The sequence below is a fragment of the Coptis chinensis genome, chromosome 3 (genome assembly GCF_015680905.1).
Source record: "Coptis chinensis isolate HL-2020 chromosome 3, ASM1568090v1, whole genome shotgun sequence".
NCBI classification, from domain to species: Eukaryota; Viridiplantae; Streptophyta; class Magnoliopsida; order Ranunculales; family Ranunculaceae; genus Coptis; species Coptis chinensis.
The window spans coordinates 46,791,384-46,812,080 of record NC_141458.1 but is presented as its reverse complement, the minus strand read 5'-3'; the positions used below and the strand labels follow the sequence as shown (position 1 = coordinate 46,812,080).

The following is a 20,697-nucleotide window of genomic DNA, read 5'->3' as shown; positions in this document are numbered from 1 at the left end:
TACTAAATACTACGGTTTATGCCAAACCGTGGTATATATATATATATATTTTTTTTTTTAATAATAATACTAATAACAGTCAAAAACTGAACCTGCATAACAAAATTTACACAGCCGGCCTACATTCAACATTTCCATCTTCCCAACAAATTCCAAAATATACAATAAACTATCAAACATTGCAAAAAAAAGATAATAATAAAAAAACTTCCATTAATTATTTTCCATCTTCCCAACAAATTCCAAAATGTACAATAAACTATCAAACATAAATTAAAAAGGTAAGACTCATAAATTAAACTGAAGGGGTCTGAACATAGCTAAAACTCATCCTCATTCGCTTCCGACTGAAACACCCCATTTTCCTGGATGAACTGAATAATATCAAGCCGAACACCGTCAAGTTCATCTTGCGTGTATGTCTCCTTCAGTTCTAAATTTGTTATCTGGATGAGTCAAAGCACAACATGTAGAGTTACTATATAAGAATAAGGCAAAGTCGTTGAATTGAGCCAAATAAAGTGTTTGTCAAAACTTTCGAATACCTTATTTTCAAATGATCCAGTTGAACAAGCTTCTACTATTTCCCTCATAAACTTCATTGTATAATACCCACACTCTGTGCCACCTGGTTGATATGGGCCCTAACATATAGACTCACAACATATGTAAACATATACTTTTCAAAGAAAAAGACAATAATGTGTAGGATTTGTTTACCTTGATCTTGTCCCACTTCAGCGGAACTCATTTCCCATCAACCCTTTGCAATGTGAGGACCGCACTTCACAAAGATAAATGCAAAACATTTAATTCACAATCGCTAGTGGGAAGTCTAATTGGAGACGTTTTTAGTACTTCATTTTATTCAATCCTTTATGTACTTTCACTATGGTAGTACCTCAAAATGTTAAGATATGTCAAAAAATATAGCTATGCTCACCTCCTAAAATATATTGCTATATCTGAGCTTGGTTCACCATGCATCGAATCCAACCAAATGAAAGACATACGTGATAGATCAATGACAATTAAAACCCAATGGCCGCTATGAAAGAAAAGGGGGAAAAAATGGAAAACAATCAGTACAATTGATAGTTTTATCAATTTAAACAATACACTGTGATAGGATCGTTTATGTCCTTACCCTGGATTGTAAGGAATGAGAACAATTTTCTTTCCACTTGCATTCCGCAATGTTTCTACAATGATTTCAGTTTTAGCAGTTCCATCTGCTCTTGTAAAAGATAAAGGATTAACAAATCCAACGATGTCACGGCAGCAGCTCACAAATTCACTGTAAAGGATTCTAAAAGGAAAAAATCACTGTCATAAATAAATTTAAATAACTAATATTTGATTAAAATCACCAATAATAAAACCTTCAAGATATGCTTACCTCATGTATGCAATTAAACAAACAGCTTCTAAGCTATCCATATTACACACATCCAACAAATCACATTTCTCGATAACAAATTTTTCTGTATCTTCTCCAAACAACTCTTTTCCAACTGGAAAAAATACCACACCATGGGTTCCGGGAAGCATGATATTGAGCAATCCCTTGAAAGAATCAATTGGACCTTGATGACGACTAGCACTACTTTTACTTGTCTCTTCCTAAATTATTGAAAATTCAAACCAACCAGGCATTAAAATCATAGCGAATCGGAAATTAAAAAATTGCATATAAAAGGCTCTTTTACCTCAATGTCATCCTTAAAAAGAACAAGGTCTTTTGGCCATGGAACTTGTGTGCCAACTGCATCTTCCACATGCACGAACTCGTAATTCACTTGTATAGGAAGATAGTAACGACCAGCATCCTTAGAAACAAGTGACTTAACCGCCACACGAAAATTCCCAGATCCCAAAAGATGACCGTGAACTTTATCGTTTGGTCCACACTCCTCGTAGACCAATCCTTTAGCAACAATATTTGTTCTAGAATTCACAGCTAAACTACACTCTTGCTCCTGTGAACCGCCAAGCAAATCATATTGGAACCAAAGCAAATTATTTCTATATTGCAAAAAGTTAATTAAAATTTACCTTCCCTAGACCAGATTTGGGACCCAAAGAAGGTGATTGACCTGTTCCTTTCTTATTTACTCTCTTTACATGATCAGATTTCAGCTTTGATGATGGTTGTGTTGTTTTGGCCTTGCCTTTGGACTACATGTAAAAAAAAAATTATTATGCATGGAAAAATGAATAATTGCATATAAAAGGCTCTCTTAATTTACCTCAATGTCGTCCTTAAGCAGAACAAAGTCTTTTGGCCACGGAACTTGTGTGCCAACTACATCTTCCACATACATGATCTCATCATTCACTTGTATAGGAAGATGGTAACGACCAGCATCCTTATAAACAACTGACTTAACCGCCACACAAAAATTCCCAGATCCCAAAAGATGACCGTGAATTTTATCGTTTGGTCCACACTCCTCATAGACCAATCCTTTAGCAACAATATTTGTTCTAGAATTCACAGCTAAACTACACTCTTGCTCCTGTAACCAGCCAAGCAAATCATATTGGAACCAAAGCAAATTATTTCTATATTGCAAAAAGTTAATTAAAATTTACCTTCCCTAAACCAGATTTGGGACCCAAAGAAGGTGATTGACCTGTTCCTTTCTTATCTACTCTCTTTACATGACTAGGTTTCAACTTTGATGACGGTTGGGTTGTTTTGGCCTTGTCTTTGGACTACATGTCAAAAAAAACAAATTATTACGCATGGAACAAAAAAGAAAGTCGTGGATCATGATAAACAAAAAATACTTACTTGCTGAAATTTTCTCACTACTTTATGCCCTTGATGTTCAAGTAGAAGAGCGCGCACCATATGATCTCTACTGACACTAGTAACGCTTTGTTTTGAAGAGATCTTTTTGAGCCTCCATTCTCCAACCTTTGGACTCTTTCTAACACCATCCTTAATTCTTTTTTGAAGTCCCGAGTTCCGGTTTTGTTCGAACAAATTTTGGGTCTGTAATTCTTGTATTCTTTTTGGTCCTCTTGAATTGTTGACTCAAGGTTAGCGATGTGTTTCCGTGAGCCACGTTTCATGAGGCTGAAGTGCGTGGTGGGTATAACCCCTTCCCCTGCAGATCTCACACGACCCGGAATGTTGGGTGCCTAATGCTAAAGTTAAGACGCGTCTTTGCTTCCTTGAGTAGATACCTTCCCTCTGCAACTTGCTTTTTCAAGACATCCTTAATATATATTTTTTCAAATAAAAAGGAATTGGAATATATTAGAACATAAGCATTGATAAGGACCATAAAAGTATTGACAAAAGTTGATCTTACTATTTTTCATCTACTTCTTTAGCAACATCGTCTTTGTATGTTCCTTTTTTCGCTTTGTGCGATCTTTTCCATATTATAGTCCTATCGGATGGATCAAAAGATGGTCCCAACTCTTTTCTATGGTTAAACAATAATCATGAAAACAACTTAGTCGAGACATATTTGCATGGTGTATAATGTGTGCGTGGAATCTAGACAAATGTTAACAATGCACGCGTGCTAAATTTTCACCAAGATTAGCCAAACTCATCTTTCCCGTCCGGTGGTTATATTTTTTTTGCTGCCGCCACGAATTGAGCTTGCTAATTTCCTGCAAAACAATTCTACACTTATCATCTCATTTGGGTGAGGACGAAGCCCCGCTAAAACCCGACAATACAATCCCCACACGCCAACTAGACTTCGAATCATCTATCAAAGAGTATCATCTAGATGGAAAAATAAAAACAAGAGAATAAGAGTGCTGAAATTATGCTACTCTAATGTGCTGAAAAACAAGCTATTCTTAGCACTCTTATGCTACTCTAATGTGCTGAAAAACAAGTTGCTCTTATGCTACTCTTAGCACTCTTATGCTACTCTAATGTGCTAACCGCACTAAAATTATGCTAACTCTAATGTCCTGAAGTTCTTTTAATTCTTTCATTATAAAAAGAAAAACATCAATCAGTTAGAGGCTTAGAGCTATTGATTTCATAGTATTCAGCAGGGTTATATGATGAGAATGATAACAAAATTTCATTCTAAGCTACTTGGATGTTAGTTTTATGGACTGGTAATAGTCTAGCCAAACCCACCTTATTCTGTGTGCCTACTCTGTGTTTCTTTAGAAAGGCCCTCAAGAAAGAGAGCAGCGCAACATCCTATTGTCCAAGTGAATCAGTGATGTATTTAGAAAGGAAAAGGGACACATATAGCTGCACAGTATACCTATGGTTATACCTATTTCTATGGTTATACCTATTTCTATGTAATATACCTATTTCTCATCTATCAGCCACTAGAATTAGAGTGAAATGAAAATCAGAAGACAGATTACAATAAAACAGTTCATAAGTCGTAGTATGTACATCTTGGGGAGACAAAATTTCATGTTGGGCAGGTGATATTGATCAGCCAATGAATTCAATTTCGTATAACTATAAACCATACCTAAAGGTTAAACTCCATTATGTTAGCTAGCATTCTAGCAAGTTGTTGAATGGAAATAATTGTGACAGACTAGTAAGTTTGAAAATCTATTCTAAATTTCCTAATATAGAAATCTATAGTTTTAGTGATGCCGACTGGGTTACCACACATTCCAATTAACAATTAAAACACTCTGAAGCAACACTTTAGAGTTGCACCGAATGACCCCAACATAAATCACAACAGGACATCCCTAGATGGACCTTCAAAACAAAGGTTCAGGTTGTTCTTACTTTCGAAAATCAAGTCGCGGAAGCGGAAAAAAGGAATATAGTAAATCCTTACCCATGGCGTCTGCGGTGTCTATCAAAAGATGGTTCAAATTACCTTTATCTACTACCCGATACCAACGGGGTACAATCGCCTAGTTAAAGGTAATCCTAAAGGCTCGGTTTGAACAAGAATATAGACTAAGAAACCCACTGGAGCAATTATGAGCTCCCCGGGTCAGCTTTCGGTCGTTCAGTTATACAACCTGTAGCCTTATATAGCCCATGAGTACACGCATGTTAATCTCGATATTTCACTAAGCACGTACAGCCTATCACCAACCATACACATAATCCTTGGAGCCTATTGTCAACCATATCTAACACAACTTCTATGTTTTTAATGAAATATGTACATTAGATAAATACTATTAGATAAATTTTTTCTATATAAGGACATATAATGCGTTTATCTAAGATGCATGCTCATCAGGCTCTAAAAAAAATACACTTCCTCATAAGAAGTTCCTGATGGACAGGAACTTGTTCTGTTTCATGAGACTGTAGAATTGTACTCTGTGTTAGATAAATAGATAACACAATGCACCTAAGATACGAACTCCTCGACTCTCCTACACTTGTACTTATGAGATATTGGCACGTATCCTTGATCAATAAGAAGTTCCCCCCGGGCGGGGGAACTTTTTCTGTTTCATGAGATAGAGAATTGTACTCTGTGTTAGATAAATAGATAACACAATGCACCTAAGATCTGAACTCCTCGACTCTCCTACACTTGTAAGATACTTAACTCCCTACACTTGAAGATCTCCTACACTTCCTACACTTATGAGATATTGGCACGTATCCTTGATCAATAAGAAGTTCCCGATGGACGGGAACTTTTTCTCTGCTTCATGAGATGTAGAATTGTACTCTGTTTAGATAAATAGATAACACAATGCACCTAAGATACTGAACTCCTCGACTCTCCTACACTTGCACTTATGAGATATTGGCACGTATCCTTGATCAATAAGAAGTTCCCGATGGACGAGAACTTGTTCTGCTTTTCATGAGACTCGTAGAATTGTACTCGTAGCGCATAGATTATTTATTTGATTGGTGGCAGAGAATTCATTTGTTCTTCACTTGTTGTTTTCGTTGTTTAGATGTAAAAGAGTCATCCTATTTCAATCGAGTGTGAGTTAGAATACTTGTTAGCCACCTTTTTTCATTCGATGAGATTGTTGTAACCGACATTTGGATGGTTGGGGTCGGGGATTGTACCTAAGATAGCCACACAAAACTCAAACTTGTCAACATAACAGAGGCATGTTTAAGTTGGATGATGAGCCACTTCATGCTAAATCTGAAACACACCAGCCAGTGGATCGGGTTGCTCTTAACCATTTCATCGGTCCTCAAAAATAAAATGAAAAGAACATTGTTGAATACAATGAGGTATTGAGCCAACTATGACAGTCGAGAAAACAATTCTGACCCTATTCTAGATGCTCTATCCATCGAAGATTAGTCATGAGCACTAAATAAATTAGACAACAAGTGATTCATTATCATCCTTTCTACTAATTTTACGGTATTGTTAGCAACCTTCTCTTCAGCTGAATATATTTCCGTCATAATCTGCTCAAAAAGATCATCCCCTAACTGTCTTCTAGAATCGAATTCGGACTCCTCCCTTAATAGCAACAACAGAGATTTAGCTAAACCTTTAGCCCTCCATGTCCCATTAACGCATAGCTGAAGCAATCCCGGTATTGCTCCCTCCCTTAATATCAATTCTCGGTACTTTTCTCTACAACTATTACACATAGAAAAAAGCACTCCCGGGATTCTTTCGATCTGGTAAACCTACTAGAAAAAGTAAAATCTCAGTTTGAAACCCCAATACTTCAGCAGAGGCATCTTCCTGGCTTAGAAAAGATCCGCTAGAGATTCCCTCTCAGTCCTAGTCGAGATCTTCTCTTTCTCCAATCCCGGTAGACGGGCGAGCATCTCCTAACCTTAAGAAGTGAGTTTTCAAGAGAAGGAGTACTGCTCTTCAACTCCGCTCCGTTCCAGTGATTTTTAGCCGCGATAGATACGTAGCTCGGGGCCTTCTTGCAGGTCTTATCGTACCACTTGCTCTCAATCTCGTAATGCCCTTGTTATAGAAGCCTGGCACATTTCAAGTGCGACCTAGCCAGCTTTCAAGCCTTTTATTTTAGTACCCTAACGATAAGCTAAGACCAAACTAAACTGATGTGACCCACGCACGCCCCTTCTCTGCCCTTTCATTAGAAAGAAAGCCTGTAAGGTAAAGGTCAGCTGAACGAAGCCAGCTAATTAAGGAATAAGAGCTGGGGAAGAGCAGGAGAGCAAGACCCTCTGACACAACTACAGCTGTCAGGGAACATTGTAGATCTTCTATGGGAATGCCGACTACAGAAACTAAAAGACTACGACTACAAGCCAGCCAGAAGCGAGTCGCTTCTATTCTCGTTGGGGCTGATCCTGCCCCAGTTAGACTTCCTAAGTAATACGTTCTAAAGCACTTGGCATTCCTTCCAGTTCAAAAGCCGACACCCCGCCTAGATCAAAAGCAAATAAGCCCATCATTTCTCTTCTATGACTTAAATGAAACAACTCATCCTAGCTTGAAGCAGAGCATCATGTATTATTATGTAGTGACTCCAATTTCCACACTCATATACAACCAAATGGTATTCATGCAAGTAGAGAAAGAAAGAAAGCAAAAAAAAAAAAAAAAACTATAAGCAGAAATTCAGTTGTTAAAATAGTATACCTGAAATTCATCAGTCAATCTCGATTTAACAAACTTGTCCCAATCTTCTTGGCTGATATATTTTTCGTATATTCTGGGAGGTTTTCTAAGCAATTCGAGTTGGTCTTTAAATGGTGTGATGTAGAACCTGGTCAGCCTGCTCTTGAATTCTCTCCATTTCTCACCGATATCTTGCAAAGTACCTTTCATTTCGTGGTCTTCCAAGTTGAATTTCCCCTAAAACACATACAAGAGATTTTGAAACTAGCAAAGAATTAAGACTATCTAATTAAGTAATTTTATTTTCGAACTTTTTACCTTTATAAATTTCCATAATCTGTCTCTCGCTTCTCCTTTGACATCATGCCAATTGCCATAAGTAGCAATGGAAACTCGAGAAGCAGCCAGCAAACCTGAGTAGCTAGCCAAATCTTTCCCACCTTCACCAATACGTTGACCATTTTGATTGAATACAACATCCACACGTTCATTCTCTTTTTCATCTTTGTAAGACGTGAGCATACAACTGCTCCTCTACCTTTCCTTTTCTCTCCAGTACCGTTGTGTCACATTTTCTTCCATGTTTGAGTCGGAGTCTCGTCAACTTCCGTGTTAGAATTGAAGTTTTCTTCTGGATCCATGTCTGAGTCAAGAGTCTCGTCAACTTCCGTGTTAGGATTGAAGTTTTCTTCTGGATCCATGTTAAATTCCTGTAGAGTGTAGACATGAATAAAAGCACATGAAGCCAAATAAGATAACAACTATAACTTCTAAAATGATTACACAATTTTACTTAAGCAGAAGATAACAAATCAAAATAAACCCAAATAAATTTTATTGAGGAAAAAAATTAACGAAACAAACTTTTCTTAGTGATAAACTAAAATGATAAAATATCTGGTACAAGATAAACCAACTCCTTTGGAAGGAAAGAAAATATGTTTTAGGTCGAATCGACCCATATCCCCTCACAATTTGCACGAGCATAAGAACCCAAAGAGTCAACTTCTGGCAAACTTTTACTGTTTGTATGGTCAATAGAGCAACCAACGTTGATCTCATCCTCATTCTCCTCTTCATGGTAGTCTCTTTCAGGAGCCCTCAATGTTATTGACCATCTTGGGTCGAGCTGGTCGGGTACATAAAATACTTGCTTGGCTTGGGAGGCCATAACAAAAGAGTCTGATTTATGGCCTATTCTACCAAGATCAACAGATGTGAAACCCAATTCATCCACTTTGACGCCATTTCTGCTCTCAACCCAATCACACTTGAATCTTGGGACTTTAAAGCGTCATATAGTCAAGCAACCATATTTCTTGAATAACACCGTAATAACACATCTCCTAAATGACTGGTTTTATCCTTGGCACTAGCAATTTGCAATTGTTGAAGCCACTAAGCTTACACCACTATTCGGTTTACTAGTGATGCTTCACGAGCCTTTGTATGAAAGCGAAACCCGCCAATAACATAGCGGAGCATTTTATAACGTCTCGACGAGGTCCTTTTAGCTACAACTTTCAAGATGTCTGAGAGATCGTTCCCGGGAATCATTTCCTCTTCCTCAACCTGCTTTTGCAGGTTTTGGGAACTTGTTAGTCACATTTATAATATGGTATTAAATGTGATGCAAGTTCAATTAGTATACCGTTTTACTGGCCAGAAATAAAGGTCGCGGTGGTGCTCATCTTGTAGCCATTTCGCTGACCTAAGGGGATTACTACGTCTTAGGTGCTCCATATGCTTCCTACAAAGACATAATTAGGAAAATACAGTAACCATCAAACTGTCCAAATTAAGCAAGAAACTTTCATAGTTTCTTGTAGGCGGTTATTGTTAGGTATAATTAATGCCGACTTACTCAATATAAAGTTGTACATCATCCGTGTTTTGCAAAACACACCGATCGCTTTTGCTCCCAAGAGTATTGTTCCACTCCAACAACCTTTGTACAACCAAGAGGCTTCCCGTTGGATATTGTATCTTTTTTTTTCTTTGTTGTTGGTATCCATGTTTCTTCCTAAAGGAACTCCCATGGTTTGCGGACTGATAAGTACTTCGAAGAAACTCTACCGACTTCCTCAACAAGATAATTTTCTGCAATGCATCCTTTCCTCGACGATTTCGATTTGAACGTATCCCTTCAATATCTTCATGAATCTAAAATTTAATACATATAAGAGTTAGAGAAAAAGGGGAAGCTTCGTTGAATTATTGAAAAATATAAGAAATTAGCTTGTACTTGCCTCTCAAATGGATACATCCACCGAAGAATAATCTTGGACCACAAAGCTCAACCTCATGTACAAGATGAATTGTGAGATGCACCATAATGTCAAAAATGATGGTGGAAAGTACATTTCCAGCAAACACAATGTAACCGCCAAATTGTCTTGGATTTCCGCAACTTAGACACATCCACCACTTTGGCACAAAGAGAATCAAGAAGAAACACCGCGACCTAATGATGGCATATCTCACATGTTTTGGCAACACCGATCGTATAGCCACCGGAAGAAGTTGTTGCATCAATATATGACAGTCATGAGACTTGAGACCGCATACAATTTCAAATCTTGCAGACGACACGCGATGCGGGAATTCAACAATATCCATCGGCACTTTCAGCTCAAGCAAAGTATTGCGGACTTTTGCTTTCTCCTCTCTAGTTAATGTATGACATCTTTGGTGGAAGGTAAGTTCGATTTCCTCTTGTTTTAAGTGCCGTTCCTTCCTAATATTCATCTCAACAAGGTCAAGACGACTTTTAAGGTCATCCTTCGTTTTATATTTCATGTTGAGGAGTGTGCCAATAATACTATCACAAACATTCTTCTCAATATGCATAACATCCAAATTGTACCGCATAAGAAGAAATTCCCAATATTCGAGCTCAAAAAAATATGGACTTCTTCTTCCAACAAGTTCTACTTTCGCTTTCATTAGTCGGGCAAGCCGCTTCCTCTTTTCGTGTATCCGACTTTTCATTGGATGCCTTTGACTTCCTTTTTGATGCTTTTGGCTTCGAATCACCAAAAATTTTTTTTCCATTTGACTTCGGATCCCCTTGACCTTTCCCAAAATCTTCTTCCCGTTAACAGACTCGGACTTGATCGACATTCTTGCTGCCCATTAAACCCCTTTCTTTGCTTCCTAAACCGATGGTTTTTGGAAGCCACTTTCGATAATGCTTGATATATGTTTTTATTAATGTTTCAATCTAATGGAATCTGTTTCTTCACTGCAAACTGGACAAGCAAAATACCCCTTGACGCTACAACCAGCTAAATTTCCTAACGCGGGAAAATCATTAATTGTCCACATTAGTACAGCCCTCAATGTAAAAGATTGCTGCTTGTAGGCATCAAAAACCTCAACACCAAGACCCCACAAAGTCTGTAAATCTTTAATCAAAGGTCTGAGGTAAATGTCAATATCATTACCCGGCTGTCGTGGACCTGATATCAACATTGTCAACATCAAAAATTTCTCTTCATACACAACCATGGAGGAAGATTGTAAGTGACCAACATAACGGGCCAACAACTATGCCTACTGCTAAGGTTACTATGTGGATTGATTCCATCTGTCGAAAGAGCTAATCGTAGATTCCTTGGTTCTGAAGCAAAAGTTGGCCACAACTTATCGATCTCTTTCCACGCGGAGAATCGGCCAGGATGACACATTTGACCATCAATTACTTCTCTCTCATTTGCATGCCATACCAAATCTTTTGCTGTCTGAGCCGATTGAAACATCTTTACAAATCTTGGGATAGGTGAAAAGTACCACAATACTTTTGCAGGTGCTTTACCCTTGTTTTCTTGGTATCTTGACGCTCCACAAGTCGGACAAGTAGTTCTAGACTTGTACTCCTTACCTCTATAAAGTATACAATCATTGGGACATGCATGTATTTTCTCAGATCGCATTCCAAACGTAGACAAAATATCTCTAGCGTTGGACATGGATTTTGGCAACTCATTAATTTCCGGAAGGGCTTTTCCGAACAACTTCAATAAAAGGCTAAAACTCTTGTCTGACCACCCGCTTCTTGCTTTCAAATTGAACATTTCGACAAGGAATGACAACTTTGTAAATGTTTTGCAACCTTTGTACAGAGGCTTCTCCGCATCTTCAAGCAACTTACAAAGTTTTTCAGGATCCCCAGTGAAATGCTCATATGCATCCTCAACCATTCTAGTTGTGTCTGCAAAATCATCAGGGATCTCAAAATCTTGAGAAAGAGGTTGACATGTACTACCACTTCAGGGTGATCACTAGGAGAATCTTCCCCATGCAATATCCATGTTGTATAGGTTTCTTCAAAACCGTTTTCATATAGATGATTTTTTATCTCCACCAAAGTTTGGTGTTGATTATTCCCACAAACAGAGCATGGGCATCTTATCCAATGAAGCATCTTCGGGCCTACACTCTTTTCAGCACATTTAAGAAAGTACAAGACCCCTACTTCGAATTCATTCGTTACTCTATCCATAGTCATCCAGGACCTATCCATTCTTATTCCTATTGCAAGTAAACAAAAACTTAAAACCCCATAAAGATAAGTCATTTTAAACACCGTAACCACAAAATAAAAACAAGTATGTAGCATACTACATGGAGCTATAGAAAAGTACAAAGAAAAGTTCAGAGAACTGAATGCAGAAAACAATACCTAGCAAGAATACTGGTTTCCACTCAAGTCCTTACACGTACTATTCTCAAGAACTCCAAGAGCTTTCCCAAGAATCTGCAAGACAAAGGAAGAATGTTTACAATAACTCTCAAGTTACTTACTGCAATTACTACTTTGGCAATCTAAAATCAAGCTTATGACTTAAAGTGGTCTAACAGTAGAGTTCAGCTGCTTATAAGGTTCTCAAACGTCAAACCTGTATCCATGCCTTTCAACCTACTGTGATGACCAGTCTATTTTCTTAATTTTCTACTTGTTTGAAGTCCACATTTTCTTGATCATTTTTAAGTCTGTTGGAAGTAGTAGGCAATGGATATCCATGGTGACTTCACATACAAATTAACACGTACTATATCTATCTGTGCATCACTCTAGACCATTCAGTTTTTAGGTAGCATCTAGCTTATAGCTAAAATCCAAACGTCATATATCGGTAGTGTTCTTGATCAAACAACAGTGCAATACATTTCAGTTGTATTATTAACTTTTAAAACAGTTTTAAAGAAGGGATCATTGCATAGAGGTTCTAGAATATATTCTCTTGAATTACCCACAACAAACCAACAAGACAACTCAAGTCTCTGTCAAGCCTTACCACCCAATTGCCAGAGAACTAATTTAGGAGAAATAAATATATATATATATATATATATATATATATATATATATAATAATGGTATATTTTATAAATTTATAAATGACTACTATTCTCAATACCCTATACAATATGCACCACTTTAGATAAAAAGAGAGTTATAACTAATGGTATTTATGATTATTCTATAAATGACTACTATTATATAATCATGGTATTTATAACTTCAAACATACTATTCTATAGTTATAAACAACTCTAACTGATGACTATTCCATAAATAGAATTCAAATATCAACTCAAAATCCCCTATAGAAGTATTCCATAAATAGCTTAGGTTCTCCAAGTTGCCTCCCACGCCTTATTAAGTCGCCTTCTCGAAACCTAGGAATTCTTAAACCTGGCTTTAACCCGACAGGAAGTAGCAAGAAAGAAAAGCAATCGCAACCGATAGCATCACCACATTATCCCCCTCGCAGCTTATCCTCTTAGTATCGAGGGACGACAAAGAAAAAAAAAAACCGGGAGTGATTCTGTTGGATTCCCTCACTCATCTAGTGAGGACTGTAAGAGGGATACTTGGGCAAAAGAAAGAGCTTTCAAATGCTTCTTGATCAACCAACTCTCAAAACAAGAAGGAGCGGTTCGGTCTTACGCTTGCTTAACTCTGTCGGGGGCACTCACTAACCTAAAACACTTAAGCAAAGCGGCGTTTAGCTTCTAGCAAGGGAAGCCTTTCACTCACAAAGGAGCTACTTGCCTTTTTTTTAAGGAGATATCGAAGGCAAGCCTCATCCGAGCTAATCTTTGCTTAAGTTGATTGCCATTCCTTCGGGTCAAGCTCTTGGAAAACAAGAGACCTCTATCACCGTGGGAGGCAACTTGGAGAACCTAAGCTAGCAATCTGGTTGGACAACTAGCGGCTTTCTCAAACGAGTTCAAACTCTAAGAACCACTTACTTTTAGGAAATTGGAGGCATGAATACATCGACTAGTCGTCAGGGCGGGCTTCACTTTCCAAACAACTCAATAAGTGGGAGAACGTGGCAAAGCTTAAGCCGGGAGCTATTCAGATCGGGCTTATCAATACAGTTCCAACCCTCACTGTGAGGAAAGTGGGAATCAAAGCATTCCGCTAAAAGAGTAGATGCTACTAAACGATCAACCTACTAGCAAAAGACCGAAAGCCACCGGATCTAACTCCGCGGGGGTTTGAGGGGGCTTGGATAGATAAAGCGAGGAGCTATAAGGACTATGCTTACTTAGCAAACCAGGTAAGAAGATAAGAGGCAGAGAAAGCCAAGAGAAAAAAACACTTGATAGCTCGCTCCGGCCTTAGTGGAAGCAAGGAATAGAAATACCTAAGAGTGATATTCGCACTGATACTAGCTCCCACCGCCGAGCTACCGGTATCAAACAAAAGGTCAATCCTAACATGTAAGCTTCTTTATACCCTATAAAGTATACCACACTTTAGAGTCAAAGAAATATCTAATTGTAGATGAAATACCAATACTAACTATATCATAGTATAGAAAAAAAAAAAAGCAGCTCTCATGTTAACGATCTTCAAACCGCCGAGCTACCGGTATCAAACAAAGTAAAATCCTAACATGTAAGCTTCTTTATACCCTCTACAAGTATGCCACACATTAGAGTAAAACATCCCTCATGGTAACGAACTGAAAAGCTCCCACCTGTTAACAAACTTCAAACCGCCTCGCAACCAGTATCTGTCTTTTGTATTAAGTTTTTCAGTTCTAAAAAAGAAGAAAAAGGTAAATCTTTTACCTTTCCTTCATCCAGCGTCCCAATCAAATTAGAACCTATAGCCTGTACTAAACAAATCACGAGGTCTCTTTTCAAGAGATTACTCTACAAAAAGGAAGGTCTACACAGCAAGGATAAGCATTGCAATCCGAACTTAGACTGAGAGTAAATAAAATGGTTCCTCATATTCAAATACTAGATGTTTAGCCTGTCACAACAGGTTGTTGTATAGTTAGGACTACTGAGTCCTAGGGTAAGGCACTGAGGCGGATACAAGCTTCTCTAAATTATTTCGTATATAAACAAACGCTCGTTTCGGACTATAAGTATTATATTACAAATATAACTCAACCCTTACTGACGAGTTACTTTCTCCTTTAACACAGTTCTTCTGCCAGCACCTCTGATAGTAGCTATTTTTATAAAATCCTGCAACAATGGCAATTTATCTTTAGTAGAAATTCATTTCGTTCAAAAAGAAGCCACACACGAAGTAAGGGCTGCTAAACCTCTGCAGCTATTTCTTCAGTGTAATCTTAGCTTTCCTGACTTAAAGCAGTTGTCAGCTAAGCCACTGGATGGTTGACCGGCTTCAATGACATGGGTGAGGATCGTAACCTCTCGCGGGAGGCTTAGACCAATTACCCCATTCATAAACCGCCGGGAGGTGACCAATGAACGGAATCTTATCCCGGCAGTAGAAGGTGTATACTTCGGATACCGGTAGGGCAACACAGCCCCTCCCTCGGCTCCTCCATCTGTGTAATCAATCAATCGATTTTAAGCTCTGCAAATCCAAAGCTATCTGTTTCAAGCTCTCTTGTGAATGAAAAACGCACTTTTAGTCTTCCATAGGTTCGTGAAGTCAATCTTTCCAGAGTGAGGGTACTCAAGCAAGGGTCACTAACCGCTGGCCGCTAATTCATGATGAAAAACGCTCAAGCTATAAATAAACCCTTCGATTACGCAGGCTAATCCCGACTGTACGCAGGCTTTGGTCTCCAGTTGTTCAGCCTAACGGATAGCCCTAATACTTTTACGCTATTCTCTTCCCAGGAGTGAAAGACAGCGTTGCCTAGGAGCTTTAGCCGTTCATTCCGGATGTTCCATATGAAAATATTGGAGATTCACTTAAATCAACTAGGTCCTATTCATAGTCTAGGTCGTGTGTCTTCTGCATACCACATTATAGAGACAATCCAAAGAACAAGTAGTACATTTTAAGATTCAAGCGGATGCTTTCGGTTTAAACCCGGATGCACAACTACTTACTACTCAATTGATCCAAGGACCAAGATATCAAAGTTTCTACTATGTTGACTTGCTCCCTTGACTACCCACCGGGACATTTGGAATTAGAAGTGATGGTAAAGGTGGTAATCGTCCTTGACGATGGAAGCCCTTTAGTTTTTATGGAACAGAGGCCTATGATTACGTGAAAATGGCTCGGCATGGTACTTCTTACCCCTAAAGCAGCCATTCCTACCAATGTATGGAATGGATTTGTGCTACTCGCGTCAGCTGGGTACGAGTGCGGGTAATGACAATATACTACCGACCATCACATTCCACTTTCCAGGGGCAGATTTGGATGTGACTTCCGCGGCGTTTTAGTTTTTCCCGACTATCTATGCCCGGCTATTGTCCCTCATCAATTTGATTTAGATTCACGGTGATAATAGGAAACCTTGCTCAATCAAACCATAGGTTTTTGTTTAACGTTTTAGAGAATACAGTTACCTTTGCTAAGGAGGAATGTAAACTAGGATCATAATCTCATTGAGATTTTAGTTAACAATAAAACAGAAACGACCTTACTTGAACAGGATCTGTTCTATAAGGAAATACCTCTGTTTCCTTGAGTAATCAAGAGATGGGCTCACTCCTCCTATAGAGGATCGTTCTCAGTAGCCAAGCGAAAACTAGTGTCGTTACTATAGTGAATATAGCTTGTCTGAACTAGAGGGTATACAATCATCGCAAAAAAAAATTGAAACTAGAGGGTATCACATCTCATCGCAAAAAACAAATATATACATAAAAAAAAATACCTGAAATAGAGACTGACATAATCCTTTGAACTTGGTTAGTTGGTCCCCTTCAACAAAAACAAATGTGAATAGTGAGGACGACAGGTTAAAATCAGTAAAAGAAGCAAGTGAAGAAGAAATGGTTAAAATCAACAAAAAAAAAAGTTGCTATTTTTATGAAAATGGTTATCTCGAGTGATTGAATAGTGAGGACGATGACGAGTTGATGTGAAGAAGACGAGTTGAGTTGTAGTTTTATAGGCAACTAACTTTGTGATAATTCTCTCAAAATCCAATTCCGTTTCTCCACGAGATAAGGTTATGGGAGTCCACAAAGAATTCTAATTCTACCGTTTTTATCCAAATGGGATGTGAGAATCGTAAACCCGCGGGAATCCTAAAAGTCGTGGAAGAACTGGAGAAGTTGTGAGGGAGAGACCGAGATAATAGCGGGAATATCCAATTTGAACGAGTTTCGCCGTATTTTTTTTTCTGGGCGTATTTGACTATTTGGCATCAAAGCCCAAAATATCGATATCAAGGCCCAAAATGGATATATATCGGTGTACCCAAAAACCGATATATATCGGATATTTCGGATATATCCATTTTTTTTTGTAACCAGTCCAAACTATTTAAAATATCGGAAATATCGGAAATATCGGATATATATCAGAAATATATTGGAAATATCGGATTTATATTAAAAAATGATCAAAAAGTCAATCGATATATATCGTACATATCGGATATATCGATTATATCGGCGATATAAAATTTTATATCAGAAATTCCGATATATAGCGGGAAAAAAGGGTTCTATATTCGGTGGATATATGTCAGAAATATTGATATATGTGTACCAAAATACCGATATATATCGGATATATCGGCGTCGGATATATCGGCGATATTTTGGTCCTTGTTTGGCATAAAGTCATAAACCACAGTAGAAAGTGGAAAATTTATATACCACTGTTTATGTTAAAGGTAGTAGGGATGCGGAGTATTCTCATCCTGAAAAAAAAACTAACCATGGTATATGGCCCAACTTATCCCACGGTTTTCATGTAACTGTGACATATACTAGTAAACCAATGACCAAAGAAATTTCCGCCGTGGTATATAAGTATTTCCCACGGTTTTTGGAATAACCGTGGTATAAACGTTTTTATTGACCGTGGTATATGTGTCATTCTGTAGTAGTGTAAGGTTTGGACGATCCCTTACTCGACCTATCCTACCAAACCCACGTGAGTAAGGTAACCTGACTAAAACGTACGACTATACGGACGTTGGACTTTGGACTTTGGACTTGGGTCTTTGGACTTCGGACTGTGGACCTCGGACATAAGAAAATAAGTAACTGAAAACAATAAACGTGTATAAAGAGCATTGTATCAAATGGCACCGCTGCACGCTGAAGGACTTTGGACTTAACGTAATAACTGGAATACATCAAACATAAACCCCCTCCCCTACCTCTTCATTTTTTTAAATTTCCATTTCTTTTACGATACTAACGTGTTACGTAACTGTTTGCCTTAACTTTATCTACTAACAAATATCTGTGAACCAAGTTTTGTTTATTTTTATTAGCACAGTTTAAGTATTCCGTAGGATCTTGAAGTACTGAACTGACAAAAGAGTCTCGGACGAGACTAAATTAGTAGCGCGAGAGACTAACCTGGAGTATCAACACTCCGGTTTTCAGGTACAGGCCACTTTCCTTTTCAGTACTCTTTTGGACTCTCTTGTCCAGTTTAGCAAGTAAGTTCACAAGCTCGGGAGTTAGTTAGATCGTGTACGAGGAATCGCGAGACACCAGGTTTCAAATCCTTAAACTCCTCAAACTTTGTCGAGGATATTATTTGGTTGTTACTATAACCTGTTTTACCTTGCATGTTTATGTGTGGCATAAGAACTCTTTGCATATAAATGTGGTTCGTCATTACATATTCACGTTAACACAATCAATATGATTCGAATATATTTGGATGTATGTGTAGTTTCAAACCACCTGCTTAGAATATTTTTGTATGTGTATGTTACATCAATTCACGTACGCGGTATTCATTTGTATGAGTTCGTTCTCGACATTCCCCTAGCTCACATATAGTTGCACGTATCGGTAACCTAGATTATTGCATGCGTAGGACATATTTCGATTCACGTATAAGTAATATAGGATTGCATGTGTAGACTTCCTGTGTAAAACTAGCATGTTTAGTTTCTATTTTGGCATCTATAGTTTTTAATTGCATGTTTCGTAATCACGTCTCCATAATACATTGATTACGTAAACACAAAATACAAAAAATTAAAAAATTAAAAATAAAAAATAAAAAAATATATATAAAAAAATAAAAAAAATCCTAATAATTAAAAATTTCATCTTAATCATCTTAATAGTACCCCGCATAATACACCTTCATAAATTATCATCATATTCCCTCAGTGGCTAAGAAAACTTGAAAGATTGAGGTTACCTAATTAAGGAACGTGCTAGCACGAACAACCTCCCTCAATTCTCTCAGGTGACCTGGCCGCTAGAATATTCACACGTTATCCTAGCTTACCTGCTCAAGTTAGCAACAGCTCAGGAAGACGTGCTTCACCTCCCTCTTTCCTTATTTCTAAAACCTCTAGTCATAATTCATTCCTTATGAGCATTAAATTAAAATTTGTGTGAGACTACGGTCTGGTAAACATAAGGAATTAGAACTTACGTATCGTCGTCGAAAATACAATAAACAACTGCTTATGCTATCTCCTAGACATAGTTCCTCCTCCGTAAACCAACCTCGTCAACCATCTCTGTTGCCATCATCTCCCTTAATTATGGCCCAGGAAATTCCCACACTCGAGAAACCCCTTTCGGATTTCTATACTGCCTTACAAGAAGGACCTGCCTCCTGCATTAAACTCGATGCTATTGTAGGTGATTTTCGAATTCCGCCAAACTTTTTCGATTTGTTACCTGTGTACCATGGTCTAGACCATGAAAAATAGTACAATCACCTTCGTCGGATCCAACAAGTAGTCACTACTTTCCGCCATCCAACTGTTACCAACGAACAAGTCTTGCTTAGGTTGTTTCCCTTCACCTTAGCTGATAAAGCTTCAGTTTGGCTCACAGGCGAAGCGCCGCAATCCATTGACACATGGGCCAAACTCGTACAAGCATTCATGATAAAGTTCTATACTCAGAAGAAAACTACAAAAATGCTTCAAAAGATTCAAATCTTTCGCCAGCACCCCTAGGAATCCTTTTCGGAAGCATGGAGCAGATTTACTGATCTGCTTCTCGAATGTCCCCATCATCAACTAGACACCGCTGTATTAGTCCGTTCATTCTTTAATGGTCTCCCTGACCATCAAAAGGAAACATTAGATATCATGAACGGCGGTTGTTTCATGGACAAGGGCGCTACATACACTTTTCTTGAGAAACAGGCTTCACGAAGCACCCATTGGGGGAACACTGATTCTTCTAGATCTTCTAAAGACGCTCCTACCAAAGTTACATCTATGTTTGAGGTCAAACCCGATCCGGAATTAAAAACTCTAATCGAGTCCCTAAACAAAAAGGTCGATGCTCTTTCGGTACAAGTAAATGAACAAAAATCCAAACAGGTCATGGCTACCAACGCTTCCCCATGTCCTCTTTACTTAAGTCCCGAAAGCACGCCCGATTCTTATTGTCCTTTTTGGTATCGAGAGTGCCCTCCCCAACCTTCCAAGAGGCTTGTGCTTTCAACATCCCTAATGCACCTTGGCGACAACATCTGAATTTAGCTTGGGCACCCCCTGCCCAACAACAAGTTCCTCCGGGTGTCAACAACGTTCCTGTACGACCACCCGCGAACTACAATTCCCATCATCAAAGAAATCATCCACAATTCCAGCAAGGGCAAAGTAATTTTCCCAACAATGGAAATATAGGATAACAAAACAATTGCAACCTTGTTCTCGCTAATCAAGGATATGGCTACCAAAATCAACCCGTGAATAACAACCGTGAACTAGTTCCTACTGCTCCGCTGGTACAATCTACAGCCGATAAAACAGCTGAAACTTTTCTGA

At 38.3% G+C, this 20,697-nt stretch overlaps 2 protein-coding genes across 2 annotated transcripts; both read right to left on the bottom strand.

The window, feature by feature from the left end:
• Positions 1-314: 314 nt before the first annotated feature.
• LOC147509818 (uncharacterized) lies at positions 315-1,538 on the bottom strand. Its single transcript, XM_086599254.1, has 6 exons — positions 1,400-1,538; positions 1,148-1,309; positions 944-1,048; positions 721-784; positions 546-644; positions 315-446 (listed from the first exon to the last, which is right to left on the bottom strand). Exons 1-4 carry the CDS (start codon positions 1,438-1,440, stop codon positions 748-750), a joined length of 345 nt encoding a protein of 114 aa, XP_086455380.1. The 5' UTR covers positions 1,441-1,538; the 3' UTR covers positions 315-446; positions 546-644; positions 721-747.
• Positions 1,539-3,525: 1,987 nt separating this feature from the next.
• LOC147509817 (uncharacterized) lies at positions 3,526-16,843 on the bottom strand. The gene is made up of 5 exons (XM_086597925.1): positions 16,633-16,843; positions 12,196-12,270; positions 7,830-8,221; positions 7,533-7,748; positions 3,526-3,633 (listed from the first exon to the last, which is right to left on the bottom strand). The coding sequence occupies exons 3-5, from the start codon at positions 8,031-8,033 to the stop codon at positions 3,526-3,528; spliced, it is 528 nt and encodes a 175-aa protein (XP_086454051.1). The 5' UTR covers positions 8,034-8,221; positions 12,196-12,270; positions 16,633-16,843.
• Positions 16,844-20,697: the final 3,854 nt, after the last annotated feature.

Excerpts from the sequence above, each read along its gene's own strand:
- LOC147509817 (XM_086597925.1), bottom strand. The coding sequence starts at position 8,033 with ATGCTCACGTCTTACAAAGATGAAAAAGAGAATGAACGTGTGGATGTT. Across the intron at positions 7,749-7,829 it reads GATTATGGAAATTTATAAAG|GGGAAATTCAACTTGGAAGA; the intron begins GTAAAAAGTTCG and ends TATGTGTTTTAG. Across the intron at positions 3,634-7,532 it reads GATTGACTGATGAATTTCAG|GAAATTAGCAAGCTCAATTC; the intron begins GTATACTATTTT and ends ATTGTTTTGCAG.
- LOC147509818 (XM_086599254.1), bottom strand. The coding sequence starts at position 1,440 with ATGGATAGCTTAGAAGCTGTTTGTTTAATTGCATACATGAG. Across the intron at positions 1,310-1,399 it reads TGTTTAATTGCATACATGAG|AATCCTTTACAGTGAATTTG; the intron begins GTAAGCATATCT and ends TTTTCCTTTTAG. Across the intron at positions 1,049-1,147 it reads CTCATTCCTTACAATCCAGG|CGGCCATTGGGTTTTAATTG; the intron begins GTAAGGACATAA and ends TTTCTTTCATAG.